This window comes from Salvia hispanica, chromosome 1 (assembly GCF_023119035.1).
Source record: "Salvia hispanica cultivar TCC Black 2014 chromosome 1, UniMelb_Shisp_WGS_1.0, whole genome shotgun sequence".
NCBI lineage: Eukaryota > Viridiplantae > Streptophyta > Magnoliopsida > Lamiales > Lamiaceae > Salvia > Salvia hispanica.
In genome coordinates this window covers 34,116,739-34,138,851 of record NC_062965.1, presented here as the reverse complement: position 1 = coordinate 34,138,851, position 22,113 = coordinate 34,116,739, and the positions used below count along the sequence as shown (strand labels likewise).

The 22,113-nt window shown below is 45.3% G+C and overlaps 1 protein-coding gene across 1 annotated transcript; it reads left to right on the top strand.

Annotated features, from left to right (window-relative positions):
* Positions 1-6: 6 nt before the first annotated feature.
* LOC125223794 (tRNAse Z TRZ4, mitochondrial-like) lies at positions 7-7,621 on the top strand. The gene is made up of 6 exons (XM_048127092.1): positions 7-48; positions 140-163; positions 273-336; positions 5,786-6,086; positions 6,172-6,703; positions 7,253-7,621. The coding sequence occupies exons 1-6, from the start codon at positions 13-15 to the stop codon at positions 7,547-7,549; spliced, it is 1,254 nt and encodes a 417-aa protein (XP_047983049.1). The 5' UTR covers positions 7-12; the 3' UTR covers positions 7,550-7,621.
* Positions 7,622-22,113: the final 14,492 nt, after the last annotated feature.

Here is a 22,113-nt window from a genome sequence, read left to right as displayed (position 1 = left end):
ACACCGCCGAACATGGATTTACCATCTGAGACAGAGGCATCACATGAGGTGCGCATGACAATATTTTCAAATCATGCGATTGTTTCCTAATTATATGATTCTCTGTTTTTTACTCGTTATCTCGGTTCTATTCAAGCAGATTTCGGCTGAGAATCTTCTCAAGGTATGCGAAATCTCTACGTCGGATAGATGGTTTTTGCCATATAAAGTGAAGCAATTATAGCTCATTTCTACTTGTTGATGATGGCTCTGTACCCTTGCTATATATGTAGTTTAATCTGCTACCCTACGAAAATATGGGGCTCGACAGATCAAGTATACCGAAACTAACATCTCATTCTGTTACACATAGAGATCGACCTTGGCTTGTGTACAAGAGGAGAAACCGTAGAGTCATTGATTATGGGGGCGTTCAAGCTCCTGAAGTAGAGAGTAATGCCTTCTTTATTGGAGAGAGGTGCTGAGTAGTGGATGGCATCAGTTACAGGTGGAGGTTAATGGGATGAGTAGTGGATGACAGCTGTTACAAGGGGAGATAAAGGCTGTGGCAGTTTCATGAGGTGGAGGAAGTGGCTTTTAGTTCTATATTATTATCTTTATTATCATAATTATTGTCTTAATTATTGCATTTACTTTTGGTTGTATAAATACTCCAGCAAGTTAGGAGAGTAGGAGCTTATGCAAATTAGTATCTTGTGAGCGGCATCCGTAGCCGAGGCCTTCTTATATGAAGGAGTTATCTAATTAATCAAAGTATTTTCCTTTCTTACTCGGAGTGTGAAACAGATTCATTTCTTCTCGCTTTTTCTCTATCAACTGGTGCGGTGAACGTGGAAAATGACGACACGAATGGAGACTCGGGTCGAGGGGTTAGAGAAAGCGATGGAGGAACACAACACTCGCTTGGGAGCCATTGAAAATCAACTCCGAGATCAGGCAGCATTCCAACGGACCGAATTTGAGCAGCTCAGGCAGCTCCTGACCACCAACCGCTCAGGTTCTTCCGGTTCTTCCGGGAGCTCAAACTCTAATGGGGCAGGAATTGACAGCAATAATACTGCGGCTACTCCCTTGTCCTTACAACAAACTATGGAATTGCCATCCTTTGAGGGCACCGACGCAACATCATGGATCGCGAGGGCCAACCAATATTTTCTTGTGCACAACACACCCGTGGAACGTCGTGTGCAAGTGGCTCTCATTGCTCTAGCCGGCCCAGCAATGGCTTGGGTTCAAGTCCTATTACGACGATCGCCGTTAATAGCGTGGGATGATTTCTCTCGAGAACTCCAAATCCGATTTGGAACGAGCGCTGCCCTGGATGAATATGAAGCCTTGCATACCACTATGCAGGTGGGCTCCCTCGACGATTACATAGCAGCTTTTGAAAGCCGATTGGCACAACTTCCGGAACTTACAGAGCGCCAATATTTGAGCTTCTTCTTGGGGGGTCTTAAGCCTCAAATACGGATGCAAATCAAAGACCCAAATATTGCTAGCTATGCCGACGCAATTCAAATGGCCAAGCGAATTGACTTTCTGGATGCACCACCGCTCTACACGTCGCGGCCGAATTCACTGCCCCAACCACGTGCGCCATCAAATTCACGCCACAGCTCGGCGTTTCATCAATCAAGAACAGCCCAACAGACAGGAAATGGGCCAAATGCTACTCGAAATCCTCGACCATTTCGAAGAATTTCGAATGAGGAATTCCGAAAACATGTTGCTGCAGGGACGTGTATTAAATGTGGCCTTCGGTTTGGACCGCTGCATCGATGCCCTCCCAAAACACTTCAAGTCTTAGTGGGGGAAGATGAAAATGAGCCAGAAGATGAGTTCCAAGATGCCATTGGAGGCGACAATGATGAGGAAAATGGAAGTGTCGAGGTAGTCCTACAACAAATACAATTATCAGAGCTGACCTCTAATGGGCTCGACTCATTCCAAACCATGAAGCTAATCGGCTATGTTGGAGCAAGACCAGTAAAGGTGATGGTGGATAGTGGTGCAAGCCATTGTTTTATTTCGGAAGCAGTCGTACGTTTGCTGGAGCTAGAGGTGATATCAACCGCTACATTTGCAGTCACATTGGGTGATGGGTCAAAGGTACGTGCAGGTGGAATGTGCATGAATGTTCCTTTGTGTTTGGAAGCTCACAAGTTCCCAATTACCTGCTACATTTTTCCTCTAAACAATGTTGACATCATCCTTGGGGTATCATGGTTGGCTCAATTGGGCGAAGTTAAAGCAAATTGGCGCGATTTGACGATGGAATTTGTTCGAAATGAGAAAACAGTGCAGCTGCGAGGTGATCCCTCGCTGACCAGACGGGCTTGTTCCACACACGACTTACGATCCATAAGTGTGTCCGACGAGTGCTGGCTATTGTGGGAAATGGAGAGGGAGGCTGAGGTCGAAAGTGAAAGACTGGACCAGAGCATATCCACTGGTCAACGCCGGGACCTGGATCGATTGATGGCAGAATACCCTTCCATCACCAGTGAGGCAACCCGTTTGCCACCACAAAGGAGCTCGGATCACCGCATTCCCTTGCAACCGGGCACGACACCCATATCGGTAAAACCTTATCGTTATAGCCAATTACAGAAAAATGAAATGGAACGTTTAGTTGCAGAAATGTTGGCTGCCGGAATTATTCAACCAAGTGTTAGTCCATTTTCAAGTCCCGTTCTCCTTGTTCGAAAAAAAGATGGGTCGTGGAGATTTTGTGTTGATTATCGTGAACTTAACAAACACACGGTGCCCGATAAATACCCTATACCGGTCATTCAAGAATTATTGGATGAATTGTATGGAGCACGTTGTTTCAGCAAATTAGATCTCAAGGCCGGGTACCACCAGATCCGAGTAGCTCAATCCGATGTGCACAAGACGGCTTTCAGAACGCATTCGGGACATTATGAGTTTTTGGTCATGCCGTTCGGTCTTACCAATGCCCCTGCCACATTCCAAAGTCTTATGAATGATATTTTCCGCCCATATCTTCGTAAGTTCATTTTGGTTTTCTTTGATGATATCTTAATATATAGTGGAACGTGGGAAGAGCATTTGATGCACCTTCAACAAGTTTTTCAATTACTTAGCGAACACCAGCTAGTAATCAACCCAAAAAAATGTTTAATGGGTCAAGCGAGTGTGGAGTACCTTGGGCATGTGGTTTCAGCTGACGGTGTAAGGATGGATCCGACTAAAGTGGAAGCTGTTCTCAAATGGCCGACGCCCAAGAATGTTCGAGGGGTGAGGGGTTTCTTGGGTTTGACGGGATACTATCGCCGTTTCATTAAAGGGTATGGGCAATTGGCAGCACCCTTGACAGCTTTATTGAAGAAAGAGGCAGTATCCTCGTGGAGTTGGTCGGAGGAGGCCGAGACAGCCTTCATTAAGCTGAAACACGCATTGACTTCTGCACCTGTACTCTGTATGCCAAATTTTTTGCAGGATTTTGTGGTGGAATGCGACGCGTCTGGACAAGGATTTGGAGCTGTGCTTATGCAAGAGGGGCGGCCTATTGCTTACTTCAGTAAGCAAGCATCTGTTCGTGCCATGTCCAAATCAGCTTATGAGATGGAACTAATGGCGTTGGTTTTAGCGGTTCAACATTGGAGACCGTACCTCTTGGGGCGTCGATTCTTAGTCCGAACAGATCAGAAAAGTCTTCGACAATTACTTTCGCAGCCGCTCCTCACTCCGGCGCAACAAAATTGGGTGATCAAGCTGATGGGGTTTGACTTTACGATTGAGTACAAGGAAGGAAATAAGAATAAGGCAGCTGATGCCTTATCCCGTCGCGAAGAAGGCGTGGAGTATGCGGCGATTTCTCAACCTCGGTGGCTGGATTGGGCAACCGTTCAACAAGATCTTGGACAAGATGCTAAACTCACATCCATCAAGTCGGCACTAGAAGCTGGGGGTACAGCAGCAAAACACTATACACTGGTCCAGGGGGTCTTATTTTATAAGGGCCGATTGGTGGTTCCAGCTCATTCCGAATGGATCCCAAAACTTTTGGCGGAGTTTCATATCACCCCGACAGGTGGTCACGCAGGGGCTTATCGCACTTACCGGCGACTGGCCTCCAACGTGCATTGGATAGGAATGATGAAGCATGTGATGCAGTTTGTGGCAGCTTGCGCCATATGCCAACGAAGTAAATACGAGACAAAATCTCCAGCCGGGCTTCTCTCGCCTTTGCCTATCCCAACGAGAGTATGGGAGGATATTAGTATGGACTTCATAACCGGATTGCCCCGAACGAGAGGGGTGGATAGCATCTTAGTCGTGGTCGATCGATTCAGTAAGTATGGTCATTTTGTGGGTCTTAAACATCCATTTACAGCAAAAAGGGTGGCTGAAGTTTTCATGCAGGAAGTGGTTCGTTTACATGGATTGCCGAGCTCTATCGTCTCTGATCGAGATCCAATTTTCGTTAGTTCATTTTGGCGTGAGCTTTTTCGGTTATCCGGTACAACATTAAGAATGAGTTCGGCCTACCATCCTGAAACAGATGGGCAGACAGAAGTACTTAATCGATGCATAGAGACCTATCTTCGATGTTTCTCTTCGGAGAAGCCCAAGCAGTGGGGAAATTGGTTGAGTTGGGCCGAATATTGTTATAATACAAGTTTTCAGTCAGCGGCAGGAACGACTCCTTTTGAGGTAGTTTATGGTCGCCCTCCACCAAATTTGCAACAATACTTACCTGGTGAAGTAAGGGTGCAGTCTGTATTGGAGACACTTCAAGCTAGAGATGAAATTTTGGAGCAATTAAGGATCCATTTGGGTCGCGCCCAGCAGAGAATGGTTCGTGAGGCGAACAAACACCGACGAGATGTGCAATTCAAAGTCGGGGACATGGTCTATTTGAAGTACCGGCCATTTCGGCAGTCAACACTGTTTCGGCCCGAGACACGCAAACTCGCACCACGATTCTTTGGGCCGTTTGAAGTTGTTGGGCGCATAGGAGCCACGGCCTATCGATTGAGTCTTCCAGAGGGCTCACGGGTGCATCCCGTGTTTCATGTTTCACTACTTAAGAAAGCAATAGGTACCAGTATCGTGGAATCTCAACTGCCGGAGGATATGTCCAACGATGATCATCCAATCCTACCCGAGGCAGTGATTGGGCGAAGGAGTATTGAACGTGAAGGTACTCAAATTTCGCAGGTTCTGATTAAGTGGATGGACTTGCCGGAAGAGGACGCCACTTGGTTAGATGAGAGTGACGCACGAGGCCAGTTTCCTTATTTTAGCCTTGAGGACAAGGCTATTTCAGGCGGGGATGCAATTGTTACACATAGAGATCGACCTTGGCTTGTGTACAAGAGGAGAAACCGTAGAGTCATTGATTATGGGGGCGTTCAAGCTCCTGAAGTAGAGAGTAATGCCTTCTTTATTGGAGAGAGGTGCTGAGTAGTGGATGGCATCAGTTACAGGTGGAGGTTAATGGGATGAGTAGTGGATGACAGCTGTTACAAGGGGAGATAAAGGCTGTGGCAGTTTCATGAGGTGGAGGAAGTGGCTTTTAGTTCTATATTATTATCTTTATTATCATAATTATTGTCTTAATTATTGCATTTACTTTTGGTTGTATAAATACTCCAGCAAGTTAGGAGAGTAGGAGCTTATGCAAATTAGTATCTTGTGAGCGGCATCCGTAGCCGAGGCCTTCTTATATGAAGGAGTTATCTAATTAATCAAAGTATTTTCCTTTCTTACTCGGAGTGTGAAACAGATTCATTTCTTCTCGCTTTTTCTCTATCACATTCCGAGATCATTCAAGAGCTGTTGTCAGAAATTCCGGAGGCTAGAGACGCCTCCGAGAATGTGACCCGTTTATTTTCGGATTGCGCGAGTGAGACTGAGGAACCATGGTTGCTCGAAGATGCTGTCCCTAGCTGTCTCGAAGATATAACCAGAGAAGACATGGAGATTGTTCTTCTTGGTACCGGTTCTTCGCAACCCTCAAAGTATCGAAACGTTAGTTCGATTTTCATCAATTTATTTTCCAAAGGAAGCATACTCTTAGATTGTGGTGATGGAAGCTTGGGACAGCTAAAGAGAAGGTTAACACTGCACCCCTTTTCTGCATTTGAGATTTTTTTTATCCGGATCGTCTTTCTCTTACCCCGTGTCATTGATATGTTGCAGATTCGGAGTCCAAGGTGCGGACGAAGCTATAAAAGGTTTGAAATGCATCTGGATTTCGAACTTCCACGCAGATCACCACACGGGCCTTGCAAGTATCCTTGCTCGACGACGTGATCTGTTGAAGGGATCACCACACGAGCCCGCCCTCGTCGTTGGCCCGTATCAGCTCAATTGTTTTCTGAACGACTACCAGAAGGTCGAGGATCTGGACATGCGGTTTCTCGACTGCTCTCATACAACCGAAGATGCATTGGAGGCTTTTGATTCGAACAAAGGGAACCCGACCAATCACACGAGCAAGGGCATCGATTCATCTCTGTGCAAGATTCTCGGAGAACTTGGATTAGAAGCGCTGGTGAGCTTCTCTGTCATTCATTGTCCTGGAGCTCATGGCGTCGTGCTGCAGGCTGCGAGCAGGATCAACAGCGCCGGTAAAACCATTCCCGGGTGGAAAGTCGTCTACTCAGGCGTCACCAGACCCTGCCCGAAACTTGTTTGGGCTGCCCGCCGCGCGACCGTGCTCATTCACGAGGCAAGTCATGACACTACTACTATTACTTCTACATGGCAAATACTTTAGAAATTAGAGCATCTCCAGTGGCGGACTTCCCACTAGGACTTCCTACAAAAACTTCCTGCTAGGACTTCCCACAATAAAATAAATTCACAATTACTCAATTTATGGAATTAAAATTCAACGAGCCGTATTTATAGAGCTTTAAAAAAAAAATTTAGTCGGACGTCCGACCTCGACCTCCGACCCACGCCACAATGGCGGACGTCCGCCCGCCCGTCGGTCGGATATCCGAGCCCATCCGACGTCCTCACGGGACGTCCGTGTCCTACCTTTTTCTTCACTACGGCGGACGTCCGGTCGGACTTCCGCGACATCCTACCGCGACGTCCGCAGTTGGAGATGCTCTTAGTGGACTCATTAGTCTCTAATAATTTAGTGAAGGCAGTCTTTAATTAGAATTTAGTGAAGACATGTGCACTTTGCATCCGGATGTACTGAATGTGTGCCTATTTCAGTATGCTCACTGTGATCTCGGTTGACCATTTTATTGACTCACGTCTGCAGGCGACCTTTGAAGACGGGATGATGGACGAGGCGGTGGCTCGGAAACACAGCACGACGACGGAGGCAGTGGAATTGGGGAATTATGCGGGTGCGTATAGGATCATACTGACTCATATCTACCAGAGATACCCGAAGATCCCGGAGTTCGATGAAGCAGGGCATATGCACAAAACGTGCGTCGCGTTCGATATGATGAGTGTCAACTTAGCGGATGTTCATGCACTGCCAAGAGTGCTGCCATATCTCAAAGTTTTGTTTAGAGGTGAAATGACACACTTGATGACTGAAGATGTGTAAGCTTAGACACTGCACTTGTTGCTTGCTTGTGATATTTTTTTTAATTTAATGAAGCCACTTTTTATTATTTCACTTTGGTATCTTTATCTTTTGATTTTTGAAAAAATTGATTTTGAAGCCGTTATTTATAATATGTAATTGATTCGGCCATAATTCATTAAAAGAATACAAACTTTACATTTACAGATATAATAATAATTAAAACCACCCTTAGATAAACAAGAAGCTGCAATAGCTTAGTTAGTTAGAGCGTGTGGCTGAGGTTCAACCCCCCTTTTTAGAGTCTTTGAATTACTGCATTTTTCCAATTTTTGTAAGCATAATTTTTAAAACTATTTTTGATTTAGCATCAATTTAATCATACACATAAAAGTTTAGAGTTTTATCCATAAAATAATAATTGTGGTCGATTATCAGTCATTTTGTGAAATTCTCAATATGCTTCATCTGTACATTGCGTAATTTTAGAGCATCATTAACCGTGGTCCAGATTGTGGCCCAGATTCAGGCCCCAAGTCCCCTCCCCGTCATCATTCCCTTAATTTTCAGACTCTGGCCACAACTTCTATAACCCTGCAGTCTTAATTCAAGCTCCAACTATTAAATTGCATTGTTCACAGTTCAAACTTATTTTACTTAAAAAAATGAAAGCGTTAGCAATTAAAACACTGGAAATTCATAATTCATTCGAAAATTCAAAATAAAAAAAATAGAATTTATAATTAAAAAAACATTAAAACATAAAAAATTTATAGAAAAATTAATTTTAAAAAAAATCAAATTTGTGGCCCGGGTCCGGCCCGAACCCCCTCCAACGCTGGGCCGGGCCGCGACGCGTCCCGTCCCATGTGCGTGCAACGCTAGGCCATGCCGCAACCTGACTCGGCCTCAGGCCGGTGGCTCGTCCCCAAGCGCGGCCCAGACCCGTCCCAGCCGTGACCCAGGTGTGGTCAAGCCCGCCTGCATTAACTATGCTCTTATAGACCACGTCGGGGACTCGGACATCAATTTGTATATCTGTACAACTAGGATTACTTGTAAATTTATGCAAGCATAGCAATATTTCATTATGAAACAGGTTGAGATCATGATTATTTTATTACTTTGTTTAGTTGTTTAAATTCATTTATCTTGGAGTCTGCGCGCGTGTGTGTTTTTGTTGTATGTATTGACAATTTTGTAACCTTGGAAATTTGCAATGTTTATTGTCGGTGCAGCGAAATATTTATTAAATTAGGTCAATCTTAGCAAGAAGATAAATTCCAAATTCACATAATATCAAATAGTTTCCAAAAAATACCCACTATAAATAAGAGTCAATGCTATCATTTTTTTATAATATGAAAATGTCTTAATCTCAGGGTGATTAAAAAATAATTACTCTAATTTTTTTTTTTGCCAAAAGAAATATATCCATGTCTGGATTCAAAAGATGTTAAATGTAAATTAATTGGAACAAATGACTAAATTATATACTGTCTACAAAACTATTAGGCTAACTGCATTCACGCACGCTTAGTTAAATTCAAATCCCTTCTTTTCTTATTTTTGTTGGTAGGAAGGTACAAGTTAAGGGAGATATTATACATAGAGAGCAGTGGGAGGTGCGTTATAATGCTATCTTTTCTTAAATTGCTAACTGATAAGGCTCGTTTCATGCATCGGTTTAAGGTTAAAATTCTGTGCATTTGGGACACTAATGTGCGTTATGTGAGTTCAGGTGCGTAGTAAATCTACCAGGTCTAGGAGTTGCTGTTACCTGACCTGGCAGATGCAAAAGAGATGGATTGAAGCAAAAATCGGAAGTCGTCGCTCGGACCTGGGAGAATCAAAAGTGGGCGACAGGAGCAGAATGGAGGAAGAGCAGATCATTTTAAAAGAGTCTTACTCAAGGGCAAGAGCGTAAATTCACCAAGGGATACCCTAGGGATCAGAACCTCACCTATATAAAGAGCTCAACCTTGAAGAGCAAGATATCCATGAACAGCCACTTTTGGATGCTTTTCCTAGCTCTAGTTCCACATTTAATCTTTTCCATCTCGTCTACTGCACACTTGGATATGGAAAGCTCTGGCCACCGTGGTTCTCATCGTCGCCGTTGTCATTTTGCTGTGTAACACCGCCTCGTGGAGGCGAAGAAACAATTTCATTTGCTTTCGTTTAGTACTTTGTTGGTTTTTAAGTTTCGCAACTCTTGTTTTCACTTAGATTTGCTGGATTCAGACTTATTAGTAGTTATTATGGAAGTTCATGTTTGCTTTTGGTTGGATATCTCTAAGTTTGTGTCAATCTTTCGTGTTTAGCTTTCGTTTTTTGGTTTGTTGTTGGTTTTTCGGAATTGAAGTCTATTATTTGTTGATGGAGGTTGAGGATTTGTGTTTGGAGATGTTCGGAGTTGTTGAGATTTAGCGCATCCGAGTTGGAGTTTCGCATATTGATGTTTGCTGTTTACGATTGTGCATGATTATGGCTATTTGCTTTCTGTTTATGCATCCTTTAGGTCCAGTAGCGTAGATCTGTTAGTTTAGGCTTTAAATTCTTGTTTTACACTTGAATCGGAAGTTTGCTCTGTTTTCATGATGCTTATTATTCTGTTTTTCTCTGCTATCCTCATTTGATTTCCGAAGAAGATGAAGTTGTTGGTAGTTAGAAACAGATCTGCTTTATGTCAGCTACTTTCTGCATGTACTTCACTTTTTCTGCATTTCCTCCAGATCATGTCAGTACAGTCTGAATTGTCCTTTTACTTTTCTGCATGTTTTTTCCAGTACCTGGTAGTTTAAGGAAATTTGCTTTGCTTTTCGCTTTATGCTTGTTTACCCAAATTTGGAAAGTCTTTCTAGTTAAGTTTCTTCCAGTCATGCATGCTCCGTACGTTTCAGTTCTTAGACCCAGTAGGTAGAGTAGAGTAGCTCAATTCTGTTAGACCCAGTAGGTTAAGTTCTCAACCCACAAAAATTGCGTGGCAGCAGCCAACCCTTCCTTTCCAAAATGTCCGCAAATGCAGTTTCGTAGCACCTTCGTCCTCGTGGGATCGATCCTTTACTTCCCTGTACTAGTTGTAGTATAGTGGGTTGAGGTTTTGAGAAGAATAGAGTGCACCCAACGACCCCTTTCTGATAGTCTTAAGATCGCCTAGATTTGGAAGCCTAGCCGAATCCCTTGGACCTGTTAGATCGAGTGACATCACACCGCACCTGCACTGCACGCTATCACTATTACTCACTTCTCAAAATGGCGCCGTTGCCGGGGACTGCATGGTGTTATTTGTGTACTTGCGAATGTTTTGGTGTAAATAATTTATTTATTATGCTTCTTTTTGTTTCTTTTTTCAGTTTATGAACAGGAGCTACCGGTTCGGACACTGGAACAACTCACCTGGTTGGAGAAGCGCCCAGACTAGTTGGCGGGTCAAGGAAACTATATTCCCAGTTACCACCAGATCGGGGCTTACAACAGGGGATCCAGTTCACCTGAGTTCGGAGAGCGACGAGGAGTCAACTTCGTCAGTTAAGAAGGAACCAAAGTCAACCTCAAAACGGAGGAGGAAAGCGTTGAGGACATGGCCAATGCGTGGACGATGATCCGGAGATCGGCTGGCTCACTGCCCATTTAGATGGGGAGCCAGCCCATGCTATCGTTTCTACCCAGCGCCAGAGGGCGATCGACATCAAAACTAATGTACTGGGCATTCTGCCAAATTTCTCGGGCCGGAGGAATGAATGTCCCTATGAATTCCTCAATGAGTTCAGTAAGCTTTGCAGTATTCAAAAGAGGCCCAACGATGCAACAGAGGAGGATTATCGCCTACGCGCGATTCCGTTCGCGCTAAAAGGGGAAGCTAACACGTGGTTGTTAAGGTTGCCACCCGACTCAATCAATACGTGGAAAGACTTCAAGTTGGAGTTCTTGGATTACTTCTTCCCATCTAACAAAACGAATGCTCTCAAGAAGGAGATCCAAGAATGTAAGCAGGAATATGATGAATCGTTGAGTCAGTATTGGTCTAGGTTCAAGGGGTTGCTCGACGCTTGCCCAAACCACCGGATGATGGAAGCCGAAACCTACTATCTATTCTATGAAGGGGCGAAACCTGAGTCCAAAGATCTGATGAACACCGCTAGTGGAGGAAATTTCACCAAGAGGAAGGTGAGCGAGGCCCGAGAGATACTGGGAAGATTAATTGATGCAAAAAAAGCATACGATTCACCTCGTACCATTCTAAGGAGAGGGACTGCGGATGCAGTCACAGTGCAAAATGAAGAAAGGGTGGATGCCCGAGTGGATGCAAGGATGGATGTCAGAATGGAGCAGCTCGAGAAAACTATCCTAGCTGCCCTAGGGAAGAATGAGTCACCGGGTCCAACAGAGAAAGAAAAACAAGCACTGGGTCCAGAGGATGGTTACCATTATTGTGGATCTCAAGGAGGGATGGATTGTCCAGCCCATATAAATGCAGTAGGAAATTGGAACCAAAATAATCAAGGCAACAATTGGAACCAGTGGAGAATCAAAGACGCTCCATGGAGGGACAATCCATGCTTCAGATGGTCCGAGGGGAATCAAAACCCTCAACTCCAGATTACTAACTCGGAAGGAAACCAAGGAAACCAAGGGAACCAACCCAACTGGTCCCAAAGAAGTCAAGAGGGGCAAGGCAACTGGAATCAAGGAGCACAAGGTAATTGGAGTCAAGGAGGTCAAGGAAATCAATCCAGCTGGAACAATAGGAACCAAAATAACCAAGGAAGCTCATATGTACCCCCACACCAAAGGAACAACAACTATCAGGGGCCAGGGAATCAGTACAACAATAACCAAGGAGGTCAAGGGAATTTTCGGCCGCATCAAGGGGGTGGACCGAATCATGGTCAAGGGCCAAGTGGTAGTCAACCCAACACTCGGGTCCAGAGGAATCTGGATGATATGGTCCATGACCTAGTGAATTCTCAACAGCACATGCAGAATAACTTGCTGGCAAACAATGACGTAGTCCACAAGCTCCAGGATGCTCAGCAGGAACACAAGGCCGCGATGGATCTAATGTCGAAGCAATTATCTCAGATCGCAACGTCCCTGAGCGACATGCGAGGGAATGAGGGAAGGATTCCAGCCTCGGTAAAACCACCAGAAAGGGCAAACATCAGCCAAGTTACCCTGAGATCTGGGAAAGCATATGAGGGACCCAAGCTGAAGGAAAATGATGAAATGTTAGTGCCAAGGAGCGAGAATGTTATCCACCCGGTCCAGCAAAAAGAAGAAGTTGAAGCAGAGGATGATCTTCAAGCCGGTGACTTGGGAGGATCGTTGCCTCAGATGGCGGACCCATTTTTCTTAGACCCCGAGCCTGAGGTAGAAATTGAAAGAAAAGAAGAAGGAGAGGCGGGAGAACCTTCTAAGGAAGATCCTACCAGCACGATAAAGAGGGTGAAACCTTTTCCCTACAGAGGAGATGCCAAGAAGAAAAAGGACAACCCCGTGGATTTCATGGAGATCTTTGGAAAGCTGGAGATCAACCTCCCGTTCCTGGAGGCTTTGAAGCTTCCCCCGTTCAGCAAATTCATCAAGGAATTCGTTGCGGGCAAGGCAAAATCTGACGGGAAGATCGTGATCGGGGAGAATGTGTCTGCAGTAATTCAGAAAAGGATAATGCCTTCGAAGCAAACTGACCCAGGTATGTTTACCTTACCTATCACTATAGGAGGTGTCAGGATCGAGCATGCAATGTGTGATTTAGGTGCATCTATTAATGTGTTACCGCTTTCCATATACAAAAAACTGGTAGGAGCGAGAATGACTGATACGAAAGTGGTAATCCAACTAGCTGATAGATCATGCATTAGCCCTGAAGGAGTGTTAGAAAACGTGATAGTAAAAGTTCATAATTTTTTATACCCTGCTGATTTTCATGTGATAAAGATGAGTGAAAATGAAACAGCTGAGTCTAGTGGCGTTCTTTTAGGGAGACCATTTATGAGGACCGCTAAAACTATAATCGATGTTTTTGATGGCACCATCTGTTTGGATTACAATGGGGAGAAATTCACTTTCAGCATTGATGAAGCTATGAGGAAACCACTAGACGTGGAAAACCTCCATTTTGTTGATGTCATTAACCCCCTGGTCCAGGAGTTTCTTGAGACCGAACTATTGCAGGAACAGGTGGACACCTCGGAAATGACTGAATCCATGAGGAAAGAAGTTGCAGGATGGTGCGAAGCAATTATGGGACAAGGGCTATCTGACGGAGAGATCACAAGGGCAATAATGGATTTCTGCGGCAAGGCCAGATCCCCTGGGTCCAAGGAATCAGTTCAACTGGCCAGTGTGGAAAAGTTGCCAGAGTTGGACAAGCTGGTCAAGAAAGGTCTGGAGAAAAATCCACTACCCCCTGAAGTACCCTCTCCAAAGAAGGAATTGAAGAATCTTCCTCCGGGCCTGAAGTATGCTTACTTAGGAGAAGGCGAATCTCTGCCTGTCATAATCAACAGCCTTCTGACCCAGGAGCAAGAAGTTAAGCTATTAAAAGTGCTGGGGAGGAACCAGAAAGCAATAGGATGGACTCTGTCTGACCTAGTGGGGATCAGCCCCGATCTGTGCATGCATCACATCCGTTTGGAAGAAGGAGCCAAAGCATATCGAGATCCACAAAGAAAACTCAACCCCAATATGAGGGAGGAAGTCCTAAAGGAAATATTGAAGCTGCTAGCCCTGGGGATCATTTACTCTATTCCCGATAGTGAATGGGTGAGTCCTGTCCACATGGTGCCGAAGAAATCAGGAATACAAGTAGTCAAGAATGACCGCAACGAGCTGGTGCCCACACGATTAGTCACGGGATGGAGAATGTGCATAGACTACAGGAAACTCAATGCAGCCACACGCAAGGATCATTTCCCACTACCCTTCATCGACCAAATGCTGGAGAGGTTGGCGGGAAAACAATACTTCTGTTTTCTAGATGGTTATAGTGGGTATTTCCAAATCTATGTCAACCCGGAGGATCAGGAGAAGACCACATTTACCTGCCCCTTTGGAACATATGCCTACCGGAGAATGCCTTTTGGTCTGTGCAACGCACCTGGGACATTTCAGCGATGCATGATGAGCATTTTCTCGGATCTACTGGAGGACTGCATAGAAATTTTTATGGATGACTTCACCGTCTATGGAGATTCTTTCGAGGCTTGCCTGGGGCACCTAGATGTTGTTTTGGAGAGATGCAGGAAGAAGAACCTGGTACTAAACTACGAGAAGTGCCACTTCATGGTCAAGGAGGGGATAGTGCTGGGACATGTTGTATCAGAGAGGGGAATCGAGGTAGATCAAGCGAAGGTGGAAGTCATCTCTAAGCTTCCATACCCAACGAATCAGAAGGAAATTCGTGGATTCTTGGGACATGCAGGGTTCTACCGAAGGTTCATAAAAGACTTCGCAAAAATTGCCCAGCCCCTCACACGACTTTTGCAGAATGATGTGGAGTTTAAATTTGATGATAAATGTGAAAAAGCCTTCCAGCTACTCAAGGATCGTTTGGTCACGGCCCCGATAATCCGCTCGCCCAACTGGGATTACCCCTTCGAGGTGATGTGCGATGCGAGTGATTATGCCATAGGAGCAGTTTTAGGCCAGAGAATCGAGGGAAGAAGTTATGTCATATTTTACGCCTCGAAGACTCTCAACCAGGCCCAGAAGAATTATGACACCACCGAGAAGGAGATGCTGGCAGTGGTGTACTCATTTGAAAAATTTAGACCATATCTACTGGGGTCAAGGGCCATAGTGTTCACTGACCATGCAGCCATTAAGTATCTTTTAGCCAAGAAGGAATCAAAGCCAAGGCTAATCCGATGGGTGCTGTTATTGCAAGAATTCGATTGGGAAGTCAGAGACAAGAGAGGGACCGAGAATAGAGTGGCGGACCATTTAAGCAGAATTACCCAGGGAGAAGATGAGGAAGCCGTCCCCGATGCTTTTCCAGAGGAACACTTGTACTACTTAGGGGAATCCACTAGACCAATCAGATGGGTAGCAGTATTAGCATTAACTGGACCCGAGGAGTCAGAGAAACGGAAAGGCAAGCTGAATGACGAGCCTTGGTTTGCTGACCTGGCGAATTATTTGGTCACTGGAGAACTACCTACCGCACAAGAAGTCACTAGGGCCCAGAGGATGAAGATTAAAAGCGATTCCAAGTACTACTTTTGGGATGACCCATACCTCTGGAAAATGGGTCCAGATCAAGTAATAAGAAGGTGTATTCCAGAGTGGGAACAAAGAGACGTGCTAAACCATTGCCATGCACTGGCATGTGGTGGACATTTCGGCCCAAGGAAAACGGCGAGAAAAGTTCTGGATAGCGGGTTCTACTGGCCTTCGCTGAATAGAGATGCTTATGAGTTCTGCCAGAACTGCAGTAGGTGCCAACTGACCGGAGGGATTTCTAGGAGAGATGAGATGCCACAGACTCCAATAATAGTTTGCGAGATCTTTGATGTTTGGGGCATGGACTTCATGGGCCCATTCCCATCTTCGTATGGAAATACGTACATATTGGTTGCTGTAGATTATGTGTCCAAGTGGATCGAGGCCAAAGCTACGAGTTCGAGCGACGCGAAGGAAGTCTCAAGATTCCTAAAGGCGAATATATTCAACCGGTATGGCGTGCCCCGAGCAATCATCTCCGACCAAGGGACTCATTTCTGTAATAGGACGATTGAAGCGCTGATGAGAAAATATGGAGTCCACCATAGGTTATCTACTGCGTATCATCCCCAGTCCAATGGACAGGCTGAAATCTCGAATCGAGAAATAAAGGGCATCCTAGAGAAGACAGTGAATACCTCGAGAAAGGACTGGAGCAAACGTCTAGACGATGCTCTCTGGGCCTACAGAACCGCTTACAAGACACCAATAGGAATGTCACCCTACAGATTGGTATTTGGAAAAATGTGCCACCTGCCCGTGGAGATAGAGCACAAAGCATATTGGGCAGTCAAGGAAATGAACATGAAGGCTCATGCCTGTGAGGAAGAAAGGAAGATGCAACTGCAGGAACTGGAGGAATTGAGGATTGAGTCATACGACTCAGCCATGTGGTATAAGGAGAGGACCAAACTCTGGCACGATAAAAACCTCCGGGTCAAGGAGCTGCAGGTTGGGCAGAAAGTACTCCTTTTTCAATCAAAGCTCAAGCTCATGCCTGGGAAGCTGAAGTCAAAATGGATAGGGCCTTACACAATCGTTGGCATTCGACCGCATGGAGCAGTGGAAATTCAGGGAGTCAATGCTAACTCTGTTCCGTTCCTTGTTAATGGTCATAGAGTGAAAGTGTTTAGGGATAGTTCGGAGTTGTGTGAAGTGGAAGAAATTCCACTCCACACACCTTCCACTATTGCCTAGTAAGCCATGTTTAAATATTCTTCGGGAATTACTGGGTCAGGTAGATAGGGTAAAATTTTCGATCAGCTGACTGGACCAGTTAATTCCCAAGAATATTTAAACATTTAGGTGTAAATAACATGAATAAGTTTTTTTTATGAAAATACAAAAAAATTATTATATACTTCTAAAACCCGAAAAAGATTTTTGAAAATTCTGATCGTCTGTGGAAATGCACAAGTGTGAAAGGCTCATCTCTTTGACCCAGACGTTCAGCAAATTTCGTTATTTTTACTAAGTGTTTCGGTTACCAGGTCGGAGGGAAGTGAGAAAAATCAGGGGGAAGTTTGAATTTTGAATTTCAAAAAAACTGGCGAGGCGTACGGTTGCTCGCGTCAGAGACGCGACCGTTCGCCTGCAGCCAATCATAATATTCCTTTCCTTATTTTTATTTTTATTTTATTTTCTTTTTCTTTTCCTTTTACTTATTTTATTTTCCTTTTATTTCCTTTTTCCTAAAATAACTTCCCTAAAAATCTAATAACTTCCCTCACCTAAAATTATTTTCTCATAACTCCTAATTCCCAAACTTTCTTTTCTCTCTGCAGATCCGAGAAACATCAACCACCACCGTAAAACCACCGCCGCAAAACCATCACCGTTAACCACCGCCGTATACAAACATGCAGAAAAATCAAGTGTCACGCACAACCCGCGGGAAGAACCCGCCGAGGGAAAAACCCAAAAAGAAAACAACGGAGGCGGCGAGTTCGACTCCCGCGGCCGAGAAAGCACCCACGCCGCCACCAGAAGAAAACCCCACTCCACCGGAAGTTCCATCGCAGCGCATGCCGACCGAAGTACAACCGCAACCAAACATCGAACTAGACAACCCCGCCGAGGCGAAATCCGACGAAGCAGAATCGGATCCCGAGGAAGCCATAGAAGAATTCATGAGGAAATACGGGAGGGGGCCGAAGGCGAGCAAATTCTTCGCAAAAATGTCGGAGGCATGCCGGAAACAAGAAGAGGTACTTCCTGCCCTAACCCCACTTACAATTCCACCAAGACCCCATACATTAATAGAAACACCCACTGCACAAGCCCTAACCACACACACAGAAAACCCCCAAATCTTACCCGAAACCCTAACTCAAGAGACGAACCCCCCACACACTATTCCCCAAACAGAAACTGAGCCCCGCGCCGAATCCTCTGCAAATGAAGAAGAAATTGATGCTGAGGAGGGTGATAGGATGGGTATGGAGGAATTAGAGAAAGAGGATGGAGGGGGTAGTCTAGGTGAGCAAGAGAATACGCCGGATGTAGAGGCCGCTGGGTCAGGGGATGAAAAGGAACAGGAGGAGGGTAGAGAGGGTGGAGAGAGTGATAAAACAGAGGAAGTGGGTCAGGAAGAAACTGGGGATGTGGAAGAGACGGAGGAACAGGGTGTGGATGAGACTGAGTATGAAGGGAAGGGTAGTGAAGGTAGCGTAGGGGAAGAAGGTGAGGCAGTTGTGGACAAGGAGGCTGAGAAGGAAGGTGAGAGTTTTGATGAGGAAATTGTTGTAGAGGAGACTGAGGAGAAAGAAGAAACTGAGGGAGAGGATGCTGAGAAGGAAGAAAACAGAAACGGCGATGAACAAGATGCCGAGGAAGTTTGTGACGAGGTCGAGACTGACATAGTCGTGGTGGACGACACGACCACCGATGATCAAGCAACTCCGACGGACGAGAGGACTACGAGGAGGAAATCCCGTCGGAATAGACAGCAAGTGGATGAGGCAGAGGCAGGCAGGTCCAAGCGCCTGAGACTGGAAGACATAGAGGAGGATGAGGATGATGTCCTCCCGGTTCAGGAGAATGAGGCAGCTGAGAAGGAGATCTCTCCAAAGGCTATGGACACGAGATACGAGGCCGAGAGAAAAAGGAAGGGGAAGCATGCTGCTAAGCCCCAACAGAAGAAATCTCGCCCAGCAAACACCACTGTGGTGATTAGCGAGCCGGAGGCGATCCGTGTGCCGTTTGCCCATCCAGCAAATGAAGAGGAGGCTGAGATACCAGCCGGTGAAGAAAGCCAGTTTGAGATGATGGAGGTCCTTGTGACCAAAAGATTGTTGGAAGCCATGGTCCAGTTTGAGGACCCAAAGCTGCAGAAGGCATGTGATGGCCGAGCTACGAACGGGAAGTCGGCGAAGTCCGGCAAGAAGTTGTGCCTCTCGGACCTGGAGGAATTAGGAGTGGAGAAGAAGTTCATCTCCTACTTCAAAAGCATCGGGTTTGAGTGGCTCCTCAACCACAGCAATACGGAAGTGCCGGTAGCTCTGGCCAAGGAGTTCTTCACATCATTCAAGTTTAAGCAATCCACAGATCTCGACGCGGACACAATCTCTTTCAGGATATTCAACGAAGAGATGGAGATGAGTATAAGGGAGTGGTCGTTGAGATTGGGACTACTGACACCCGAGGAAGAAGAAGAAGGAGCGTGGAATGAGAGAGAGATCGGCGCGCCCAAAAATACAGCTGGCTTCGATGCTGAAGAGGCCTGGAGGATGGTTGCCCACAAGAAGGTGGCCAAGTTCAAGACAAGCGCATCAAAGGGAATGCACATCACTGACCCTGTACTCCGATTGGCACAAGTATATATCGGGTACAATCTCTTGGGTCAAGTGGGTGCAACCCTCACTACTCCAGAGCTGTATTTCATGTGGTGCATGCTGAACAATGTGAAGGTCCACCTCGGGTACTGGACTGCCTATGCGTGCCAGAGAGTCAGAACTCACTCCGACCGCCATCTCTATACGTGCAACTTGCTGGGAGCATACCTCCAGAGAAATGTGTCAATGAAGATAGCCAACTCAGTCACCAACCTGCCAATGTGTAGCGACCCAGGATACTTCGATCTCCCGTTCTTCTTCAACAAGGGATTGACGATAATGAAGGACGGCGTGTTGAGATTTTATGAAGTAGGGAAAGCTGAGGGAGTAAAGATAAAGACAGAGAAGGCAGATGATGAAGGTGAAGAGAAAGCGGCAAATGAAGGGTGGCAGACAAGAATGGAGGAGACGATGTTGAAGCTGGGAGCTAATACGGTGCAACAACAAGAGATCTTGCTGAAGCTACACCAAGAGGCGGTGGCACAGAGGGAGATGATGGCCGCGCAAGCTGACAAGATGGCCCAGGCCGTGGAGACAATGATGAAGATGGTCACTGTGGTTGACCAAAAGATCCTCCGGGCCCAGCAGCAGCGCATGCCCCCCAAGTTGCCCACAGAATCTCAGCAGTTGACCCTCAGGAGTCACCCCAGAGAAGCCAGCCCCCAGCACCCAAGGAATGCCGACAGAGAAGAAGAGCAAGGACAATGAGACCACAACCAGCGTACCAGTGAAGAGGAATACCCCCAGGCCAGGGGAACAGAAGGCCAAAAAGGATGATGAACCCAAACCCAGCCAGAAGAAAGCAAAGACGGTGCCCAAGAAGTCTGGTCCCACGGGGGACCAGAGCCAGAATTGAACCCCCCCCAACCAAGTAATTTTAAATTTTAGTTTTTTTTTATGTCTTTTTATGTTTTTTCATTTTTTTTTTACAAAGCATGCCGTTTTTTATATGTCTGTGAATACTTGTGTTATCTTTAAGTATATATGTGTTAGCTATCTTCTCCCACTTAGCCCGATGCTCGGTCTAAGTGTGAGAAGTTTGTTTTTTTTTAGATAGCATGCTTTGGTGTCTGTTAATTTGTGTATCTTCTCCCACTTAGCCCGATGTTCGGTCTAAGTGTGAGAAGTTTGTTTTTCATATATAATATGTGTTTTGTGAGTCTGTTAGGTGTCGCACTAACTTAGCCCTGTTTTCCACTTCACAAAAAAATGCTTGGGGACAAGCATGGTGAAGTGGGAGGGGGGGAGGAATGAGTGATCGAGCGAATCCAACAGTTAGTGAAGTTAGGGGCTATCTTGACAAACTGACAAAACGATTAGATAGAAGAAGGGGAGGGGAAGATTCGGAGACTGTAGGTTCTTGAATTGACCTTAATCTTGTGGGGATGGTTGCTAGAAATAAACCAGTTTATGCATTTATGTGTTTATGTGTTAATGTGTGTTTTTATCTTCTTTCTTTGTCTAAGTCCTTAGCGTCTAGGTCTAGTAGTTTGAGTCTTTTTATTTTTTTTTAGTAGTGGAGTCGGTCAAGGGGAAACCATGCATTGAAACGCGCCTTATTCTTTTTTCTTGTCTACATACTTGAGGGCAAGTATGGTTTAAGTGTGAGCAGTTTGATAAGGCTCGTTTCATGCATCGGTTTAGGGTTAAAATTACATGTGCATTTGGGGCACTAATGTGCGTTATGTGAGTTCAGGTGCGTAGTAAATCTACCAGGTCTAGGAGTTGCTGTTACCTGACCTGGCAGATGCAAAAGAGATGGATTGAAGCAAAAATCGAAAGTCGTCGCTCGGACCTGGGAGAATCAAAAGTGGGCGACAGGAGCAGAATGGAGGAAGAGCAGATCATTTTAAAAGAGTCTTACTCAAGGGCAAGAGCGTAAATTCACCAAGGGATACCCTAGGGATCAGAACCTCACCTATATAAAGAGCTCAACCTTGAAGAGCAAGATATCCATGAACAGCCACTTTTGGATGCTTTTCCTAGCTCTAGTTCTTGTTTTCACTTAGATCTGCTGGATTCAGACTCATTAGCAGTTATTATGGAAGTTCATGTTTGCTTTTGGTTGGATATCTCTGAGTTTGTGTTAATCTTTTGTGTTTAGCTTTCGTTTTTTGGTTTGTTGTTGGATGTTCGGAATTGAAGTCTATTGTTTGTTGATGGAGGTTGGGGATTTGTGTTTGGAGATGTTCGGAGTTGTTGAGATTTGACGCATCTGAGTTGGAGTTTCGCATATTGATGTTTGCTGTTTACGATTGTGCATGATTATGGCTATTTGCTTTCTGTTTATGCATCCTTTAGGTCCAGTAGCGTAGATCTGTTAGTTTAGGCTTTAAATTCTTGTTTTACACTTGAATCGGAAGTTTGCTCTGTTTTCATGATGCTTATTACTCTGTTTTTCTCTGCTATCCTCATTTGATTTCCGAAGAAGATGAAGTTGTTGGTAGTTAGAAACAGATCTGCTTTATGTCAGCTACTTTCTGCATGTACTTCACTTTTTCTGCATTTCCTCCAGATCATGTCAGT

Coding starts and splice junctions, on each gene's coding strand:
- LOC125223794 (XM_048127092.1), top strand. CDS start 13: ATGGATTTACCATCTGAGACAGAGGCATCACATGAG. Junction 49..139: donor AGACAGAGGCATCACATGAG/GTGCGCATGACA, acceptor CTATTCAAGCAG/ATTTCGGCTGAGAATCTTCT. Junction 164..272: donor CGGCTGAGAATCTTCTCAAG/GTATGCGAAATC, acceptor CTATATATGTAG/TTTAATCTGCTACCCTACGA.